Source organism: Cydia splendana, chromosome 20 (assembly GCF_910591565.1).
Source record: "Cydia splendana chromosome 20, ilCydSple1.2, whole genome shotgun sequence".
Lineage (NCBI taxonomy): Eukaryota > Metazoa > Arthropoda > Insecta > Lepidoptera > Tortricidae > Cydia > Cydia splendana.
The window spans coordinates 11,345,427-11,363,868 of NC_085979.1; the positions used below are offsets into that span (position 1 = coordinate 11,345,427).

Here is an 18,442-nt window from a genome sequence, read left to right on the forward strand (position 1 = left end):
TTGGTGCAACTGGCCCTAAGACTCGAATCCTTTGAGTCCTATGCTTTATGACTCGACTCAGTTTTTCAGACTCATAGAGAGTTCTTTTCGACTTGTTAGAGACCCGAGTCTTTTGTAGACTCGAGTCATTTTCAGAGAATTCTATTAAAAAAAAGAATAAAACATTGTCTACCTGTTAAATTCATGGGTTAGGTACGCCATACAATAACGCTTTTCTTTACTGCTATCAGTACCTATTTTGATAAAATCTAGAGCATTTTTGACGAAGTCTTTATTCGGAGCGAGTTTATTTATAGTTGAGCTAAAATACTCAATAAAGGACTCGACTCGGGACTTAAGACTTGGAAGATTTTGAAGCGCTGAACCTCGTAACAACAAGTATAGTTTTTCAAATTTAGATTCAAAGGACTCGAGTTCCTACCAACACTACTTGTGGCCTAAGTTTGATTTGAAAACATGACAGTTGGAGCTAGTAAAAACAGGCTTCTATGTTTCCCACTTACTTACGTATTGGAAGCGGATGGTAAATGTTTTGATTAGTACTTAGTACAGGGGTCGGCAGTTTTGAAGAGAATAGCCAACCGCATTAGGGCCAATGAGCCACTGTTTGCCCACTACTGGGTTATTAGGCAGATACTGCGTGAAGGATATTAGACGATAAATTTTATATCCCGTGACACTTTGATACTCTCGTGACACAAAATCAATGATTTCGGCTTGCGTAAGAAGTTTTAGATTACCTAGGTCCAAGTTATTAGGTGCTTAATATGCTGGGAAAATCTGAATCTTAATGTTTAACTAACGCTCCTCAAGATTTTCATTATATTAAGGTCTGAGTGTACAAATCAATTTCCAACATGTAACATGTTATTTATCTTCCATATTTTGATCTTTAATTCGATATAAAATTCAATTACTCATAAAAGCGTAACAAAAATAGATTCCTTCTATTAAAATATTATAGACTTCTAAAAATATTTTTTCATTGTAATTTGTTTCAAATACATTTTTATCGAATAAGGCCCCTACGTTATACCACAAGGTAAAATGGTTTTCGTTGCAGTTACCAACCTACAGACAAAATATAAGTTACCAATATTCGAACTTTACAAAATGTAAACGTAGTAAATGTATAATTATTTGGTATTACACAACTTTTGTAATTACAAAAATATAAATGCAACGAGTCACACTCGTCACCAGATTAAACATAAAAACTACAAACTGGGAAACAAGTTAACAATAATTATGCATATAAATAAATTTCACCAATAATAAAAAGGGCAGGGGCACTATGTGCCCCGCTCGGCTGTCAACTGTCAATAAATAAATACAACTGAACTGTCAATATTAAATATTCAAGACGTAACAAACTGTTAAAGTTGTATCTTTGATATGTTAACGATTATTGTATATATTAAATCTAAAACATTACAAAAATATATTGCATATATCGTTGTATATTTCTGTATCAATACTAATAAAATACAAGGAAAACATAAATTATTATTAATATGCGAGTTATATGCTATTTGTTACATTTGTACTCTGGCTTGCACCTATTATTGATCGTAATCGTAAACTACACGTCCAACATATATAGGGTGTTTTCTAATTGGTCTTATCTTGGAAACTACTTATTTTTGACATATTGCAGTCGGGGAGAGTTCCACAAAAAGGTCTACTTTGTCAGGAACGTGACGGGTATGGCAGTTACTTTAATGAACTGCAGAAATCGGTATTTTATCCTCCTAAGGCCCAAGATCCTACCTATAGTACCTCCTCTCAGTTCGATGAAATTTAAATCCTATTCAATTGGAACAGAGACGCTTTTGCTTTGTTTCGTTCAATTTTTCAACAACACAAAATCAACTCTATTTTCTACACTATAGGTTCAAATTTCAGTGGTAAATTATGGATTTTTCATTTTTATGGCTGGGCCGTAGGAGGATATAACGTTGAATTTAAAGCTAAGTTATATCGCCAAATATCGTCTTAGCTCTATCAGAAGTGTTAAAAAATAGCATCACGTACCCGACACCTTTCTGGAATGCCCCAAGAACTAATTTGTTGCAAAGGAACTGTAATAGTACATTGTGTATGACCAATTTGAAAACCCCTTGTAGATTGGTAAATATCACTTGGTGTATCTGCCTATTTGAGAATAATTTATGTGCTGCTATTGAACATGACTAGGGCCAAGGCAGACCGCGGCACACGTGAACACATAGGATAATATAATAATCTGTGCACGGTCCACCCTCGCAGGAATTACCAAAACATCTATGGCTGGATAGCCACCGAACCATCAAGAGCGCTCCGATCGGATCAAATTTAGCAATTTTTAAAGCCACTTTTTTGCTGGGCAACTTTTTGAACATACATTTTGGCAACTTTATGCCTTTAGTCTCGCATCTTTTAAAACACTAACTGCGAGTTTCGACCGGATGATTCGGTGGCTATCCAGCTTATCAAATACAATGCGACATATTCTCTAATAATAACTATTATGGAACATTGTACTCGTAGAACATTTTGCGGGAAATCTTTTCTGATATCTTTATCTAGGGATGTATGTATTTTTTACTTCCAAAATGTAACGAAATGCGCAATTTAAATTTTTAGGGCCTAACTTATATATTTTATTATTTTTTAGATATTTTTGTGTTTTTAGTCCGCGATCTTTAAATGAGGGTGATTTTAACCTGGACTTTTTGATGCCAAGAATATTGATAATTTGAATAACGAAATTTAGACCATTGAAATGGAACTCAAGTAGGTACCTGTTATTTCTAAAATGTATATAATACATTTAAGAGCTATGAAAACGGATGAAAATTTGTAAAATTTTATTAACTACTTATTTAAAATTTCAGACGTTTGACATGCGTGTTAAATTTATAACGAACATAATACAAATTGTGTAGGTTATTGTACAAAAAAGAGGCCATTTCAATAGTAAAAATTCCAAATTAACAATAACGATAAAGCGAAGTATATAATCATACATATTAAGGGATATATCAATAAAGATTTCTGACATTGCAGCACACACTTACATTACAATTAATAGCGAAGATTACGTTACCTGTACCATCCGTATGGTCGCTTCAGAAATAGAAAAACCTAACTCTCACTAACCTAACGTAGTCAATTAAAATCTAGACATAATTATAAGTTTGCTTTGAGGTAGATTAACAGGGCGTCCGCTTGGTGCTAAATCTCTGTATTTTTATTTAAAAAAAGTTGTTTATGTAGTTAGTTTTAAAGACTTGTTGATTCTCTGATCCTATCTGTATTACTTTGGTCGAGATTAAAATGTTAGCCTTGGTAACCGTGGCAGGTATATAAATGTAAATTATCGATATGTATTCGAATTGCTAGTAAAAATAATCAAACACCATCGGGCTTCTAAAAACGTACATTTAAAAGTTTAAAATCGCCTGAAATCGTCAAATCGTTAAATCCGACGATAGGGTTGAGCACCTTATCTTATCTGCACTGCCAGTTCAAAAATGACAGTCGAATGTCAGTCTTACTCATTGAATATTAGACCACAGACTTGAATTACCGCATGTAGACGCTAAATCGCTTCTAGTCATAATAAGGGTTAAATAAGCGCAATATTCAGATATCGAATCGTTGCGGAAAATTTCGAAAAAAGTCGACAAGTTCTTGAAAATTTCAGGAGAATTTTACAGGAAACAAAGAATACTTAATATGGCAATGGAAAATTTCGATTTCCATACAAAAATATGACAAGTGTCGAAATATTACCATGTGGAAGTTTGGCAATTTTTCAGAGGCCTTCCGCACATCAGTAGATATCAGTGCCATTCTTAACGTTAATCAGTTAGTTACATGGTGCTCCAATTATTAGGCAGTTATTGACAACTGAACGAAATATCAGCAGCTAAACAGTGCCGCGTTGACTTGTCAGCGCTAAGCGGTGTGGCGGACGCCCTGACCAAATTTTTTACAGTCCTATTAACCTAGAAAGATTGAATTATTTACATATATCTATATTTACGAAGCGTGTACAACTTGGATCTCGCCATTTTTCCTTCTTAGACATACATGGATCATAATTAAATGGTTACCTAACTTACGAGTTAATGTGTTTTTGCAAAGGTATCTTTGCCTAAATTTTGTTTCAAACGTATTAAAAAATTTACATAATATCTAAAACAGAATCCATCGGTATAAAATGAAATCTTGCTGATAAAAGGCACATCCCGTATTAATGCAAAAACTCTGATTGCAAATAACCGCGAAAAATTACGTATAAAATGCTTAAAAATTTAGAAATATGCGCTATAGAGTCAGGTAACACGATCGCTGTGATATTTGATGACGTCAATCGCATACGATTTCAGGATTAATAGTTTGATAGTAATTTTATTTGTAAATTATCTTTTGCCACACGATAGTCGGTAGAACAATGAGAACAAGGGCATATGAATAGAAATTCTATACTCTAGTAACTAGAGTCTAGTTACATTTTACATTCTCCAACCTACTATTTTTTTTTATTAAATAATTTTCCCTTTTTTAGGGTTCCGTCCGTACCCAAAGGGTAAAAACGGGACCTTATTACTAAGACTCCGCTGTCCGTCCGTCCGTCTGTCACCAGGCTGTATCTCATGAACCGTGATAGCTAGGCAGTTGAAATTTTCAAAGATGATGTATTTCTGTTGCCGCTATAACAACAAATATGTACTAAAAAGTACGGAACCCTCGGTGGGCGAGTCCGACTCGCACTTGTCCGGTTTTTAAGTTTAGCTTTCTGAAAGTTTAACTGAAAATTCAAGGAAGAATGTAATCACCAACAACAACAAAAAATGTAATTTATGTAATTAGGTAATTTTAAATGCGAAATTCTGTCTGTTGCGTCTTCAGTGTCCAAACTAATCGGTGAACCGACTTAGATGAAATTTATTATGGAGATAGTTTGAGGCGCCGGGGAAAGGACATAAGATATTTATTATCAATCATCATCATCATTCAACGCATACGAAGTTGCGGGCAGAAGCCTTAAGGGTAAATAAGTGGAAGACTAAAGGGTTCGCTTGGTTAATCAACCCTAAGTATTGGCGTAGCAAAGTTTTTACAAAAGCGCCCCTTCCTGATACTTTGAGGATAGTTCGACTTTCCCACTGTTCTATTCAGCGAAAAGCTGGCATATAGGTACCTATCAACTCGTGGTTACTATATTTTTGGACGCCATCAAAAATACATCGATCGAAATTGCTCGATTCGTTCGAAAAACATGTTAAATTATGATTTCAGCAACGTCTGCAATTGAAAAGGGAATTTATTTATGATCCAGTACAATTTCTAACATTCAGCCGCGTCCATACCGAGCGAACGAACGACTAACGGACGCCAGACGTTTGTGCGAACGTTCGTTAACTTGATTTGGACGCACTTTTCCTCGAAATCTAAGTTGTAATTTCCCTACCTAAATCTGACACGCTCGACTCATCGTATATTATGTAATTTGGCTTATAATCCTAAAACACATGCCAAGACAATTTGCAACGGCAGTTTGGAAATAGAATTATTGAAAGAATATTAGCAAAAAAATCCCCGATTGTATTTATTTCGAGAGAACATTCATACTTATTGTCATTGTTATTTAATATGACAGGGATATCACAGCATCACATGAAAAAAAAAATAAAGAACACGATCAACCATTTCAGAACATTCTTGATTCTATATTTTTTGGCACATTTGTTGTATGAGAATGTTATGCTGTAATATTTTGCTTGCCAAAAGTGGCATTCCTATCCAAAATATGCGAGAAACATCTATTCGGATTATTCTGCATACTAGCTTTGCATCCGACTTATGGCCTCTCCAAACGTCACGGACAATCGCATGCGATTTAAAATACATTGCGCTATTTGATCGCTCCATTGAATTTGTTGCTCCTACTTAGCAATTATCGAAAATCGCAATGCCATTCACTGCAAGGTCTGTAGAAGCCTTTATTCGCAAACTAATCTTGTGAATCGTTATTCGCAACGAAGTGGTGCGAAAAAATGTTTTATTGCGGATACACGCTAGTATGCTAGCAAGCTCCGAGCGAAAGAAACTAATATAACTAAACTACTTAAAAACTGTGTGATACTTATTGGTTTTTTGATGGTTATAAAATGTTTTTATTAGGAAGTTTGAAATTATCATCATGGCAATAATATTCATCATTTAAATGAATTTCAATCGCCCGAAAACTCGCCTGCCAAATAGGTAGCTGAATTTCAGAACCAATTAAAATAAGTCTTAATTCTAAGGAAGCAGCCGCTTCTGAGGTATTTATGATTTTTTTTTATTGCATCCAGTGTCTCATGCTTTCAAGTGGAACTGAATAGTACAAATGCAAATTTAAACAGTTTTCTGATCACTATACTTAAGAAAGACTATTTTCTTTACCTTAACAGATCTGATGTAATGCCACTCCAGCAGTTAATCATTTATAAATAGATACTAGCTTCGATATAATTTTCTCTAAAGACGGCAAGCACCTCTAAAACATATTGTATAGCATGCCGCCTTTATACGAGCTGTTGAATCTCTGGGTCATCAATCATCATGAGTACGGTAGTAATAACAAATGGCGCAGATATTTCAATAAGTTGCCAAAAGGATTAGGCGGGTCCACACAGGACGAGCTGCCTCGCGAGGATTTTGCCGGGCGAAGCAATGCGGTCTCACCTATTGAGGAGTGGTTTATTTTGTCATCGCTTCATATAGGTATAGGTATTTAAAACGACGCTGGACTACAAGTTTAGTCAGAACATAGCATTTGAACAACACGCAAAATATTCCTATAAAAGTGCCCAAAGTAGATCACAATACAATGAACATTTATTTTCAATGTAATTTAAACCGTTCATAAAACAAAGTAGCATATCTCTTGTTCAAACACTTTGAAAGTGATGATTATTAGGCACAAATAAATTGCATAAAACCTGTTCGTAAGGTGCGTCCACACCTGGCGTATGCTCTTCGCGTGTCATTAGCCGGGTCCACACAGAGCGAGAATACGCGCGAGGCCTTTTCCTCGCGCACAAAACGGCCAGTATAGACGTGCCTCGGCCGAGACCCAATTCGCGAACTGCATCACTTTGCGCTGCACGCAACGCGAGCAGTTAATAGCGAACAGGCGCATTCTACTGGGCGTGATCGCCAAATCTGGATGCACCTCCTGGATTACCTACCCATCGTTTGTAGTTGTAGCAACGGTTAAGAGAAAAGGGGACTTCTCGTGACCGCGTCTCCATACAAACATAAGTCCCCATTTCCACCCTCGTACTCTACGTTTGTATGGAGATGCATCCACTATTGTCTCAAACAAATTTAACTTGAAAATATAGCATCAGTTGCGCTTTAACTAATTGCAAGTTTTTGTTAATTGTGTGTACCCTGATTGCTCCTAGAGATTCAACAACTCGTTTCACCAAAATTAGCTCAGTATCAACTCGGCCTGATCAAAGGCCCTCGAGAACTACTCTACTGCACCCTAGCTCAGAGTTGGTCCCATAATACTCCATAACGCCACATGTACGCTATAAATAAAACAATATACAATTCCGAAAGTACATACACGACTAGACCACTTATTCATGTAGAATTCGGAAACATTTTGGTATACCCGACACGTACAAATATACAATTTGGCAATAACCGGTCCCATACCTGTCTCACGCGGAGTCCGTTAACATTTCCATACTCTATAGCTAGACCACTTACCTAATGAGGTAGCACACATGCTAGTGTGGCGGAGGGGGCGGTGGCGGCGGCTTGGGGCTCTGCGCGGTCTGGAACGCCTGCGTGAACGCCGGCAGCCGCTGCCGCTGCTGACCCGGCTCTTCCCGAGGCTCCTCCTCAGGCAGAATACTCAGCATCTGCGACGCCAGCCCCGACGTCCCTTCCCCGGGATCATCGAGCATCAAACTGCTGGGCAGCAGCTCAGGCAGCGGCTCCGTGAGGTACGGCAAGTCCGGCGCGGCCTGGAAAGTCGGCGGCACCATAAACACCACCGGGAAGTCCATCGGCAGAAGCTCGCAGCCCGGCGACGTGGGCCTCTCTATCTTTATTTCCACCGGCTCCATCTTTATATCAAAATCAGGCGGAATCTCCACAATTATATCAGACGAGGGCACCCTAGTCGGGCCCTCAGGGGTTGGGTCTTTTGGCGAGGGTGATTTCCAATCGTAATCTGGACTCTCTATTGCATATTCAGTAAAAGACGCTGGCTCGGGTATCACAATTTCATCAAATGAAGAGGCTTCTGGTGTAGGGTCCTTCGAGGTGCCGACAGCTGCGGATCTCCATGATTCTTCGGGATGAGCGTTTTTAACGTGTCTTACTAGATGGTCTTTCCGTCCAAATTTTTGAGGACAGTGTGGGCACAGGAAGTCTCTCCTGCCAGTGTGCACGACTTGGTGGCGTCGCACGTCTTTCGCTGTAAAGAACCGTCGATCGCAATAGGTGCAAGTAAATTTTTTGTCAGTCTCATTTTTGACGGTCCGACTACCTGTATGGACTTTTAGGTGATAAACTATATCTTGCGTAGTAGTAAATACTTCATCACAGATCTTACACTGCAGGTTGCCCTCCTCGGCCGAATGCAGCGCCGCATGCTTCCTATAACTAAGTAGAGAAGTGTATGATTTCCTACAATCTGGCCTCTCACATGTGTATAGCTTTTTGACGGGATTGTGAACTCTGACATGGTTAGTGAGGTGATCTTTTCTATTGAATGTTTTACCGCAGACATTGCACGCAAAAGCTCGGGCCTCGCTATGGATGAGATTATGTCGGACGAGTTTGAATTTAGAGTTGAATCGCTTATCGCAGAGGTCACAGGAAAAGGGGAGCTCGCCGGTGTGGGAGAGGACGTGCTGGCTGAGCTTGCCGGGGCTGGAGAAGCGCTTGTCGCAGGTGCCGCAGACGTGGCGCTTGGAGCGGTCGCGGCGCGCGCGGCGCTCGCGCGGCTCGGGCGGCGGCGCGGGGGCGGCGGGGTCCTCGCGCCGGCGCGGCAGCGTGGGCACGCGCCGCGCCGCCTTCACGGTGCGGAAGCACTGCTTGATGCCGCTGGGCCCGGGTGCGGCCAGCGCCACGTAGTGCAGCTTGGTGCCGTGCGGCCCGTGCGGCGCGTGCGTGCCGTGCGTGCCGTGCGTGCCGTGCGTGCCGTGCGTGCCGTGCGGCGCGTGCGGCGGCGGCGGCGGCGCGGGCGGCGGCGCTAGGACCGTCTTCGGCGCGTCGGGCGGGGAGTCCTCGCCCTCGCCGCGCCCGCCGCCGTCGTCCCCGCCAGCTCTAGGGTTCGGAGGCGGACTGGCCATCTCGCGCACATTTTTGACGCGCTTGCCCTATATCGCCGTCCGGGTAGCTCGCGTCGTGGCCGTCTCGGCTCCGCGGTGGCGTTCACTCGTCGCGATGGCAGAAAACATCTCTGTCACATTGACGGTATGGAAGCAGTTTTTCGTATTCGTGTCACATGGCTGTGGACGTATTTCTCGGTCCCGTATGCGAATTTCAGTAGACCGTTTGTCGAGCTTATCTCCCTACGCTTTTATTCGTATGAAGAAAGGAGAGGAATTGCGAAAAACGATTGAAAAAAGGACTTTTCCGAAGAAATACGTAGCGCTTGACATCGAAATGTCAAAATAATGAAGCCATAGAGCCATGTCAAAAAAAGTCCGCGGGATTTATGGTTCATCTAGTGATGTGATCATAATGATGATGATTTTAGTATGTCATTGATTTTATTAATGATAATGATATAAATAAACCGTCACATTTCGACCAATGCTACCATGAAATAAAGCAAATATATATGGTATAAATAAAATATGGTGGACGTATAGATGGTCAAGCAAATCTTGTCAGTAGAAAAAGGCGCGAAATTCAAATGTTCTATGGGACGATATCCTTTAGCGCCTACATTTTTCAAATTTGCCGCCTTTTTCTACTGACAAGATCTGCTTGACCCAGTATATATTAGAATGCTCAGTTGCTCATAATTTTTAATTGCAATATTGTATTATCCGTATGGATTAAGGAGGTATTCCACCTGTCAAATTTCTTGGTCCAATGTGTATTTGCATCTCATATTTTGCTTAATTAGAGAGTGAGACGCAATGCACATTGGACCAAGAAATTGGATAGGTGGAATACCACCCTTAGTTTATAAAATCTTTTGAGTGCTAGTATAAATAAGCAATGAATCTCATATGCTGCATCGTAATTTTCATTGCGCAAAGAATAAATTTACTAATGCCCTTGGGGGAATTTCTTGGCTGTTTATCTAGTCAAAGCTTAAAAAAACTAAAAGACACTATGCTATGCTCTATGCCCAAAAACTGAAAACTGTCAAATAGTTGAAAATAACCTGATCATTTCTATCTATTTTATTTAATTATATCAAAATAATCAAACAGTCAATTTACATTTAGAGTATTGATTTATTTTAAAACTGTAAGCTAATACCGAAAGGTAAGTCTAATCGACGATATGATATATTTCATATACACTCCAGGTAGTGGCTCAAAATATTTCATGGCTGTAACTAAGACGATTTCTGTTCTTGTTCTTGGTTCTAAATTTGTACGGTCTCTACCCTACAATAATAGCTAGAGTAGCTAGACTAACGCAACACCACACGGAATGTAGTTATATGTAAATCGCACACCCTTCGTTCAGGTTTTAAAGATGTAGTGGATACCTACAATACATGTTTTGCTTGCCTTGCCTTACAGAGTCATGTCGGAACAAAACGTTGCCGTTGGATCGCCCGCCGCCTCCGCTACTGCGATCGAGGAACGTTCGGCTAGCATTGCTCCAGGTATTTAATAAAGTTTATTTTACATTTATCAAAAACCAAAAGATCTCTTAATACCTATAGAGGCACTTTACTGTAACACCCTTCATTAGTATAATACGTAACACTTTCTTTTTTAACCGACTTCAATTTCATAGAAGGAGGAGGTTCTGTATTCGGTGGTGGCTATTTTTTTTTTTTTTTTTCTATGTACGTTCACCGATTACTCCGACATCCGTAGTCCGATTTGAGTAATTCTTTTTTTAATTGAAAGGAGCTACCTCCAAGTTGGTCCCATATTAATTTGGTTCTGTTCTGATGATGGGATCCATGAGGAATTGAGGGAAATCCTCAATTTTTAAAGGTACATGCATAGTAATTTGGGTGTTTTCTTAAGCAACTCGAGCATTTTCTCCCGTAAACCACCAATTTGATGAAGTAGACCTGATGATGATGATTGTTTTGATGATAATGATGATGATTTATAATGTAGTATGTTCAGCGATTACTCCGGCACCTGTGATCCGATTTGAGTAATTCTTTTTTTTGTTTGGAAGAAGTTACCTCCAAGGTGTTTCCGTAGTACTTTTGGTTCTGGTCTGACGATGGAATCTATGAGGAATTGAGGGAACTCCTCAATTTTTAAAGGCACGTGTAAAGTATTTTCGGTGTTTTCTAAAGTAACTCGAGCATTTGCTTCCGAAAACCACCAATTGGATGTAGTGCAACTGTAGCCTTACCATGAGTTTGTCACTACCCCCGATCAGTAGCCTTACCACGAGTATGACATTGACATATTCGCTAACGTCTTCGTAACTTACTTTTTATGCATCTCGCTCGCACTAATATGCCAGTACGAGCGAGATGCATAGAAAGTAAGTTACACACATGCTAGCGAATATATCAATGTCAAACTCGTGGTAAGCTGGTAAGGCTACTGACCGGGGGTTGGCACTGACATAACGCTATCGAGAACGTTACTTACTTTCTATGCATTTCGCTCATACTCGCATATTAGTGCGAAAGAGATGTATAGAAAGTAAATTACGTAGACTTTACCGTATAATGTAAGTTTTGACACTGTCAGTGACTCATGGTACGGGTACAGGGTTAGGAGTTAAGGGGTCAGGGATTAAGGGGTCGGGGAATGGCGGTTGAAGGGTTGCTGGTTCAGGGTCGAGGGGTTCCTGGATCAGGGGTTGATGCGCTGTGAGGTTGAGTGATCGGGGGGTTGAGGGAGAGAGGGATTGGGGGAGGGATCAGTGGCGGGGCGGAGGATGGATTTAGTGTAGTGACAGGAATTATAATTTCCCAGACGGACTATAGAAAATTCCTGATTACATATTTAATATTTATTAAAGTAGAAGCTCTTAACAATGCGTTAAAACTAAAAATGGAAAAATAAAAAGTTTTTACAAAAAAAAGAAAACCGACTTCAAAAAGGATGAAATAAAATATTATCCTTTTTTAAGTCTATGCGTTATCAACTGATATGTTTGAAGTCGGTGCTAAGCCATGTAGTAACAATACCAGTCAAAAATAATCAGCTTTATGGCTATAATTCCCATTAGAACTGTACTAATAACTATTATAAATGTGTAAGTAATTCTCTCTGCCTCTTTGTCGCCTTTTCATGGCTAAACAACTGAACCGCTTTAGGTGAAATTTGGCAAGAAGGTAACATCCTTGAATTGTTTTATATTTTGAAATGTACCTAGTCCTCTGGATAAGGAACGGGAAATAACTCAGTCCCAATCCCACACTTGCGTGCTATAGACTGTTCGAGCATTAGTAAAAAAATGCTCTTTAAAAAATACGATGGCAAAAAATAAAAAATGCATTAAATTTACACTAATGTGCCGACAAACGTAGTACGGACTGCGTCGAGAAGGATTGATCGTGTGTTCTGAGGTGTGTTCTTAGGTACAGTCGTTGTCAATGATATGTTTACACTTTTGCACCTTACTCCTTTCCACTGGATGCGGGCGGCGCAAGACCGGTAATGACCGCACAATGGTGGCACTCTTTGGGGGAGGCCTATGTCCAGCAGTGGACGTCCTCTGGCTGATATGATGATGATGATGACCTTACTCCTTTGTAATAAGGCGAAAAGTGTAAACATATTTTTAACGTCGACTGTACCTACAGAAAGTACGTTCATTGTCGTCGTGTAAGGCAATCCAACGTAGGTACATCCTTATCGAAACGCACCAAAATCATGGTATGCTTCAAAATTTGGCTTGGCACCGACTTCAAACATATCAGTTGATAACGCATAGACTTAAAAAAGGATAATATTTTATTTCATTCTTTTTGAAGTCGGTTTTCTTTTTTTTGTAAAAACTTTTTATGTAAATTTGATGTCCCCGACCTCTTTTTATAATAAAAAACCGAGCAAACAGGCATTTTTGTGTTCAGTGATGTTCAGTGACACAAAACAGGCAGTTTTGTGTTTTGTGAGCAGTGTTCACGCGCGCGTCTGGACTAGGTCTAGTGAAAAATCCAAGTGCAACTAGTTTTATTACCCGCGCTAGATTAGATTGACGCGCTAATCTTGTACCTCGGCAGAGGGGAAATTTTGCGAATGCCGCCTCCCTTCCGTGTTGCTTGAAGGTTAAACCTAAATGAAACCCCTTTTTTTTTTCAATGCAAAATATTGCGTAAGTGCTGATAAATTTTACAAAAGATGATTAACAGCAAATTAAAATTGAATTGCATGACTCTTTCAAAGATAAGATGGATTAAACTTATCATTAGAGATGCAATAAGGATCTTGATATAATTTTATTCAAGCAAATAAGTTTGCTATCAGAAAATGTGTCTGTAGAGTACAAAAGTCATTTGTAGCCATTGGCCCACATTCATTTTTAGGGTTCCATACCAAAAGGGTAAAAATGGGACCCTATTACTAAGACTGCACTGTCCGTCTGCCTATCTGTCTGTCCGTCCGTCTGTCTGTCACCAGGCTGTATCTCATGAACCGTGATAGCTATACTGTTGATGACTAACTTACACTGATGATTCACAGATTATGTATTTCTGTTGCCGCTATAACAACAAATACTAAAAACAGAATAAAATAAATAGTTAAGTGGGGCTCCCATACAACAAACGTGATTTTTTTGCCGTTTTTTTATGTAATGGTACGGAACCCTTCGTGTGCGAGCCCGACTCTCACTTGGCCGGTTTTTTTTATTATGACACATTACCTGAATATGTTTTTACCCTTATATAATTTTTAGGACTTTAAGGAGGTGATTAGGCTTGATCATTTTTGCCATATACATATGTAATATAATAATGTTACAGTTATAAAGGGTTAAGATTAACCTTTTTAGCTCAAAAGAATTGTCGTTGAATGCTTATTACATAGTGGGGGACTATGTGACAGACAAACATGCATAGTCCAAACCAGAAATTATATCAAAATCATGCACATAGCAATTAAATCATTGTACAGTCACCATCATATATATTGGAGCAGCCGAGATGCTCAAAAACATCTGAACATGCACTCTAATGCCTTGACAATAGATGCGTGTTCAGATATTTGTGAGCACCTTGGCCGCTCCGATATATCTGATGGTGACTGTATATATCTAGGAGGATTTCTCTTATAAATTTATTTTTCTTTTGCTTTACAGTGCACACACGCTCCAATGCGTGTTGCATGTTCTGCCATCTTGTGGCCTAAATTGGAAACTTAAACTTAACATTACACTTTGCGCCTATAATCAAGGGGCTTCTGTGCTGCCCCCTACAGTTCCCTATATTATTATATTGTTTAATACACTAGCAGCTGAAAGCTGCTGGTGTATATCACTGCACTTGTTTTTTTTTTAATTACTGTTCATTTTGTTATTTGTTTTAAGTATATGTTTGTCAAGACTGTTTTTAAAACTGTTCACTGAAGGCGCACATATCACTGTTTCTGGTCTCGCGTACGACGCGGTTTAATAGAAAGTGCTTCCTAGGATTGCTTGTACTGAGAACTCAAATAATCTTTTTTTTTTTGATAAAGTATTTTTTTGTAAAGTCACAATAAATTTCCCATGGGCTCTGCAGCATCAGCTACTTCTGAGGAGAAGGAAAAGGTGTACGGAGGCTGCGAGGGCCCCGACGCCATGTACGTGAAGCTGGTGTCCTCCGATGGCCACGAGTTCATTGTGAAGCGGGAGCATGCGCTGACCTCTGGCACGATCAAGGCTATGCTCAGCGGCCCCGGACAGTTTGCAGAGAATGAGGCCAATGAAGTCAATTTTAGGGAGATTCCGTAAGTTTTACATTTTTAAACTTGCTCACTTTCAACTAACTTTGGAACTGGACGATGTTCTTTTTTCGTACCTTTTTAGGGTTCCGTACCCAAAGGGGATCCTATTACTAAGACTCCGCTGTCCATCTGTCTGTCACCAGGCTGTATCTCATGAACCGTGATAGCTAACCAGGCCAGGATCGGTGACAAGCTCTTGCAAGCCAAGCCAAATACCTCCATTCACATTCTTGTGATTTTGGATGCTTGTGGAGACTAGCCAATCGTGTAAATGTAGCCTTATGGACTCACTATGCCACTGGGCAGAAAGACTACAAGGTACACAACCTCAGCAAGCATGTTAAAATAAAAAAATTAAGAGGTATATGTTTTCTCCAAACACCCTCATAACAGCTACTCTTAGCCCTATGATGACATTGTAAAATGTATTAATGTTGGCTAGTAGAGAATGCTGTATTTATAGCTTTAAGTTCGCATTTTTGTATGATGCGTAATTTCGTTTTATTAGCCGGGTCCACACAGAGCGAGCTTACGCGCGTGGCAATTTCCTCGAGCACTAAACGGCCAGTGTAGATTTGCCTCGCGCGCGCCGCCTCGGCCGATTGCAATAAAAAGTAAATTAATGTTATCCCCACAGATCCCACGTCCTCCAAAAAGTGTGCATGTACTTCACATACAAGGTGCGCTACACGAACTCCTCCACCGAGATCCCGGAGTTCCCGATCGCGCCCGAGATCGCCCTGGAGCTCCTCATGGCGGCCAACTTCCTCGACTGCTGAGCTGTACAATAATATCTACGCACAGTGGCGAGGCGGCAAAAATATCCATCTTGCAAGCCGAAAAGGCATTCCTGAAAAGTGTCGCTATTTTTTAACACTACCGATAAAGCTAGAAAGCCGATATTTGGCATGATAACTTTTGATAACTTAGCATTAAAATCTGCAGGTTATTAAGCCATACGCGTCACATCCTCGACACCTTTTTGTGGAATGCCCCCTGAGTTATACAAACTTACTTTTCCTTGTCAAAACGGGCAAGCCGATGGGAATTGAGTTATGTGAACGCGTCGCCACTTGAATATTCAAAATCAATGAACTTAATTTTCTTTCAAGAGCTATACACGGGCATTTTTATTTTATCTTTTACTTTATAGCCCATGAGGTTTACTTTCCGAAGTAGCCAAAATGTATTGACGACATTGCTGCCTCACCACGCATAACAGCCGTATGTTGCATTAGAGATTCATTATATGTATAATCAACCTTATTCACAAATCTTGTTCAAACTAGTCTTCTAATGTAACATACTGTACTGTTGTTACGTGGCGGTGCATCATAAACAGTGGTAGTTGAACAATTTTGTAATTAAATACAAATGATTCATTCACGCATTATTTATTAAGCTAACATAACATAGCAGAAATATAAATTCATCAACCGATTTTTTGGATCTCATATCCTATTTTTGTGCTAATAGTATTAGAATTGTATTTTCTTGATCTATTGACCGCTTTTGTCGTATCCAAAAATGTCACACACACGCCAACATCATTGGTAGTATTGGAACAAGCTAGCAAACTCACACGAAAGAATGAAGATTATCTTTTTAACGTTTATAATCGTTCTTGGCGCTATGGGCCTATTCAAGACGCATTTAACCCTTTGACTACAACAGTCTGCCATAGCCAAATAAACCTTAATACATTATAGTAAAGTTCACTATTGCGTGTGATGTTAAGATAGTCATGGCGGTCAAAAGGTTAAGGATTCTTGTCACTCCGAGTCTGTAGATATGATTCAAACATGATATTTGTAAAATCAAACATAATTAATAATGTATAGTTTTGAGAAGTGCTGGACTAAATAAATGTAACAGAGTAAACTACTGACAATCGTACTATAAATGTAAGCTACTAAAGCCACAAGGTTGTATGAAATGAAGCTGTCGTTCTATTTACTTTCTTAACTCCTCTGAGGTAGAAACACATCAGCTATTACTATTATGAGTATATAGGCAATTAAATGATTAGCCGAAGACATCGGTAGAGGAACTAGATATACGGTCTACATAACTTATCGCGCGCTAAATAATTATGCGATGGATTGTCAAATGACAATGACTTGGAGGATATAATGGAGACGCCTGGTCTGTAATTTTCTGTACAAAATAGTGCCGAATTTTGCGGGGGAGGGGCACGTCAAATGTATACGTAAGGTAAAAATAGCAATGTTAGATAAACGTCAGTCCATACAATGTGTATGACCATTGGTCATAGAGTTTCGATAGAGAACGCCTGTTAATGGCTACTCCGTTTAGTTATATCCTCTAAGGCTTCGACTGGGTTGGAATAAAGGCCAGTTGAAAATAAGCATTATGTAAATGTCAGAAAGTAAAGATTGTTATTTGGATGTCAATCTGTAGTTGCATTTTCTTTTGAGCTAAATAAAATAGTAGATACTGACGGCTAAAAAGCAGGGACCGAATACCGGTATAGTTTTCATACAAATTAACCGGTATTCAATTTCAGTATCACTGTTGTTTATGTACCTAATTTATACTTAATTTAGCAAATGTGATCAATCATTATGCTTACCTAGATACTATTCTATAATATCAGAGAAATATTGTGAATGCTATGAGATATTTCGATTTTTTGTTATACCGGTAACGGTCCCTGCAAAAAAGTGCGGTATGCACCCTTTTATCAAGAAGGGTATTTTCTCTGTCCTCACTAATTTAATCATAATTTAGTTTTGGTATCTTGTACATAGCGTATGGTTACAACTTTACAAGTAGACATGTCCAGGATTGTTCATTTTATCAAACTAATTCTTGAAGTCTTTGCTTTGTATTTTTGTTAATAAAATGTAAATTTAATTTGTAAACATGTTTTATTTATTTTTATGCGTCCTTGTCACCATAGCATTTATTCGCCTCATCTTAACCTTTTCGACGCCGTGTCAAACACAAAAGCTGTCACGCGGACGCCACGTCACCGAAGTGTCAAAACTGAAATTAAACTTTATGCATATGCACGGAAGGTCTATGTTGCTCTGTGACTGATTAATCGGTCTTTGGCGTTGAACCTGCGGTGCGGATATATAGGTCATTGGCGTCCAAAAGGTTAACCTTTAAGTATCTTTAGCTACTGATAAAAATAACCGAAAGGGACAGCATGATTCGACCCAGCCGGCCTAGCCAAGGTTACAATCGCTATCGCTTCGACAACGAAAAGCATTATGTCTCTCTATCATTCTTCCATATTAGTGCGACAGTGACAGTTGCGTTTCGATCGCTACGGAGCGTAAGCGATCGGCATCTTGGCTACGCGGCCTGAACCG

General features: G+C 39.4%; 2 protein-coding genes across 3 annotated transcripts; one reads left to right on the forward strand and one right to left on the reverse strand.

The window, feature by feature from the left end:
• Window positions 1-7,217: 7,217 nt before the first annotated feature.
• LOC134800490 (zinc finger protein 628-like) lies at window positions 7,218-9,724 on the reverse strand. The gene has a single exon (XM_063772956.1). It carries the CDS (start codon window positions 9,351-9,353, stop codon window positions 7,779-7,781), a length of 1,575 nt encoding a protein of 524 aa, XP_063629026.1. The 5' UTR covers window positions 9,354-9,724; the 3' UTR covers window positions 7,218-7,778.
• A 621-nt stretch (window positions 9,725-10,345) lies between these two features.
• LOC134800806 (elongin-C) lies at window positions 10,346-17,986 on the forward strand. Of its 2 annotated transcripts, none has more exons than XM_063773361.1 (4): window positions 10,346-10,506; window positions 10,770-10,855; window positions 14,897-15,104; window positions 15,739-17,986. In XM_063773361.1, exons 2-4 carry the CDS (start codon window positions 10,774-10,776, stop codon window positions 15,878-15,880), a joined length of 432 nt encoding a protein of 143 aa, XP_063629431.1. In that variant the 5' UTR covers window positions 10,346-10,506; window positions 10,770-10,773; the 3' UTR covers window positions 15,881-17,986. The 2 variants fall into 2 exon arrangements, with proteins under 2 accessions (XP_063629431.1, XP_063629430.1); XM_063773360.1 differs by having other exon boundaries at window positions 10,770-10,854; window positions 14,887-15,104.
• Window positions 17,987-18,442: the final 456 nt, after the last annotated feature.